The following is a 3,901-nucleotide window of genomic DNA, read 5'->3' on the forward strand; positions in this document are numbered from 1 at the left end:
CCCCATGTCATCCAAGATGTTCTTGTCTTTCTTTTTTTCTGTCGAAAAATAAATAAATAAATAAATAAAGTTTTTGAGGAAAACATTCCATGATGTTCTCCATATAGTGGACTTCAATGGGGCCCACAGGTTGAAGGTCCATATTTCAGTTTCAATGCTACTTTGAAGGGCTTTACATAATCCCAGCCGAAGAATATGGGTTGCTGAGAACTTGTAAAGCCCTTTGAAAGCTACACTGAAACTGAAATTTGGACTTTCAACCCATTGGGTCCCATTGAAGTCCACTTTATGGAGAAAAATTCAAAAACTTTAATTTCTTTTTGACTGGGTAAAGAAAGACATGAACGTCTTGGATTACATGGGGTGAGTGCATAATCAGGAAATATACATCCGGGAAGTGAACCTTTAAATTGAATATATTTCAACATTTTGATTAAACTGTGCTATGTTCTTCATCAGAACAGTAAGCTAAATGTAATTGTGCTATATTAAAACAAAATTCATTAAAAAAAATAAAATTATTTTTGAAGATTTTAGATTGTAATGATTTTTAAAATAGCAGTGTTTCTCTTTAGAACATTTAGTGCTTTCATTGTAATAATCTAGCAAAAAATAGTCCTGTAAAAAAAATAAAATAAAAAATAAAGCAAATTCTCGTAATTGAAACCAGAAAAAATAAAATAAGGGTTTTACACCATAAAAAAAGGTAAATGATTGACAGATGAAAATTTCTGTAAAATGATTATTTTTTTTACAGTGTACGCAACTCAGGGAGCAACGAGACCCTGGATTGGAGGCCATGATGCTGTTCATGTATGCATGCATTCAAAATTACATATGGGGAAATTATATATGTAAAAAAAAATATTTCAAATGGATGAACATACATTTTTGGTTCCCAGGATAGTTAGGTCAGTGCAGTGTCATATTCCCTTGCAAGCTAATTGCCCCACTCACCAGAGAAGATGTATTGTGCTATAAAGGAGTGTTTGTGTTGTGAAATTTGTTGTGAAATAGCATTGCTGATAGAGATAGTTTGAGCAATTCAACCCTTTCTTAAGTAAGTGGGTAGTGGAAAAGAGAACATGAGCAGGAACTGGAATCTGATACTGAATAAACGGAATAAACAAACTCCTCTCCAGTATATAAGAAGACAAACCATGTAGGGATTCAGAGCGGCATATCTAAACATTGACCTACTGAACCTTCACAGAACTGAACCATTAAATATCAATATCATAATTCTGCTGAACAATACATTCAGTGCATTGTTCCAGCATTTGTTGAGAAACAATGGCAGTCTGGCCTTTCTATCTGTCGCTTTGTCTTCTATTCACTTTTTTGAGTGTCTCAGGTAAGGCTAACCATTATTATATTGCAATTTTTTTCAGGTTATAGCTTTTATTTTATCATTGATTATAGGGATGTTGTATTGACTAATTAGAATCCATAATTAAAATCATTTAATATACACATACTTTAAAGTAAATCTAAGTTTGTTCTATTGTTCTCTCTCAGTTATGATGATAATACTATGATGATAATACAACAGCAGCTATTTCACTATTCACATGATTATTGTTTATTATTAATTAACAATCATTGATATTATTACCATTTATTTTATTTTTCATAAAAATAAAATACAACCACAGAACGCCTGTTAATCTGCAGTTTATCAATTATTATTTTGATCACATCTACAGTACCACAGTTAGCGCCAGTTTTGTTTTAAAAATGTTTTTGTTTTTTCAAGAGGAAATGCTCCCTCAACAAGTTGGAAATAAACGTTGTGGTGGTAAGGTTGATCAGGTCTTTTCCTGTCAGTGTGTATGCACAGTATAGTCAAAATTCAAAGTCCTTTGGATTTCTCAAACTTAAAATTGTATGTAATCCTGCTGATCATGTTCTTTGCATAATATTTATTTTATTTAAGTTGTTAATTTATGAAATATTCTTAAAAAACTGCCCTTGTAATGCTGTTATAGAACTAAGCAGTGACCTTGAAATTTAGGAAATTATATTTTATTCTCTCATTTTGATCACCACTCTACATACATACATTACATAACAAAACATAACATGCCATTTAACAGCTTGTCAAGCAGGATGGTCTGCCTTCAGATGTAGATGCTTCAAGTTTTTCAGCTACTCTCAAATGTGGATAAATGCAGAGGTATGATACATTTAGCTTCATGACCAAACGAATATAAGAATATTCTTAGGCTTTACCAGAATCTGTGACACCTGTCAACTATCACAGGAAAGTACTTTCAACTTGTTCCTCGGTTTAAAAACAAAAATTGTAACAATAGAGGAAATATTGTAGCCATATGAGGCAAATACACTCTTAAAAAAAGGTTCTTAAATGGTTCTTTAGAAGGGTGTATGGCTCCATGAAAAACCTTTCCATTTCAGAAAAGGTTCTTTGTAGCACACAAAGGTTCTTTGCACTAATACACTGTGGTAATACTGAAAAATCACAATGGTTTGAAAATACAAACATAATATATTTGATGTTTTCATGACAGTAGTTTGAAAAGATAATTTCAAACATTGATCTAATCTCTCAAAACTTAATTTCCATGCTAACATGGTTAGCTGTTCATCTAGAGGGATAGAAAAGTAGTCCCACCTCACAACGATGATTTTAGACTTTGCAGATTAAATAATAAAGATAGAAAAGTATTCTTATTAATTAAAAAAAAATAGTAATACAACTATTTGCAGTGGTAATCAAAAGGTATGTCACAGATTTTAGAATATTAATTTACAAATAGAAATTAAGTTTTTATAAATAATGGTGTTGGCTAATGTCTCTGCCTCTACAGAAAACCTGTCAGGACTTTAATGGGCACCTTGCTTCTATACACAGCCATGAGGAGTATGTATTTATACAGAACCTGATTAGATACACAACTAATGGAGCAACAAGAGCCTGGATTGGAGCGAATGATGCTGTTCATGTATGCATTATTATTATAATTATTATTATTATTATTATTGTTATCATCATCATGCTGTTTGTGCTATTGGGCAAATAAAATATGTAAAAATTTCAAATGGATAAACATAGATATTTGGTTCCTGGAATAGTTAGTTTAGTGCAGTGTCATATTCCCCTGCAACCTATAAAACTGCCCCACTCATCAGAGAAGATATATTGTGATATACAAGAGTGTGAAATTTTATGTGAAATAGCATTGGTGATAGAGATAGTTTAAACAGTTCAGCCCTTTCTTAAGCAATTTTCAAAGGAAATATTTTCTTCATGCAAAATATTTTTCTGTTCATTTTTCTGTTTGGATTTCTGGCATTTATAAAGTGGGATACAGCAAGTATAATAATCAGAAGTCATCTTTAATTAAATATAAAATTAATGATGTGCAAAACAAAATTTAATTTTTGCTCTTTTTTTCTCAAAGGAGGGAGTTTGGCTGTGGAGTGATGGTTCCAAATTTAACTACCAAATATGGTCTCCTGGAGAACCCAATGATGACAAAAATGAGGACTGCCTTGAGATGAACTACACAAGTAACTGCTTTTAATACTCATGAAATAATATTAGAAATGTTCTATCAATGTCAATTATGTTAAAACATAAATCAGCAAATTAGTAGATACTGCTACATACTGTCCGGAGAAGTGGAGAATTTTTTTGTTTGTCAAAACATTGTTGCTGATATTCTCTAGACATCAGATACTAATCACTATGTGTCTACCATTTTTTTTCTTGGAACAGATGGCAACTGGAATGATCTGAAATGTTATTATAAGATGCCTTTTGTGTGTGTGAACTGAAGCAGCATGTGAAAAGTCAAAACAAACAAGCTACTTTGACTCATTTTCTTTCTTTTAGAAATGATCAGTGAAGGTTAATAAAGGTGTTTTCAGCATGTCA

General features: G+C 31.7%; 1 protein-coding gene across 1 annotated transcript; it reads left to right on the plus strand.

Annotated features, from left to right (window-relative positions):
* The first annotated feature begins 1,433 nt into the window (after positions 1 to 1,433).
* LOC132109708 (galactose-specific lectin nattectin-like) lies at positions 1,434 to 3,901 on the plus strand. The gene is made up of 5 exons (XM_059516009.1): positions 1,434 to 1,798; positions 2,097 to 2,176; positions 2,832 to 2,966; positions 3,426 to 3,534; positions 3,743 to 3,901. The coding sequence occupies exons 1-5, from the start codon at positions 1,738 to 1,740 to the stop codon at positions 3,799 to 3,801; spliced, it is 444 nt and encodes a 147-aa protein (XP_059371992.1). The 5' UTR covers positions 1,434 to 1,737; the 3' UTR covers positions 3,802 to 3,901.

This window comes from Carassius carassius, chromosome 29 (genome assembly GCF_963082965.1).
Source record: "Carassius carassius chromosome 29, fCarCar2.1, whole genome shotgun sequence".
Classification (NCBI taxonomy): Eukaryota; Metazoa; Chordata; class Actinopteri; order Cypriniformes; family Cyprinidae; genus Carassius; species Carassius carassius.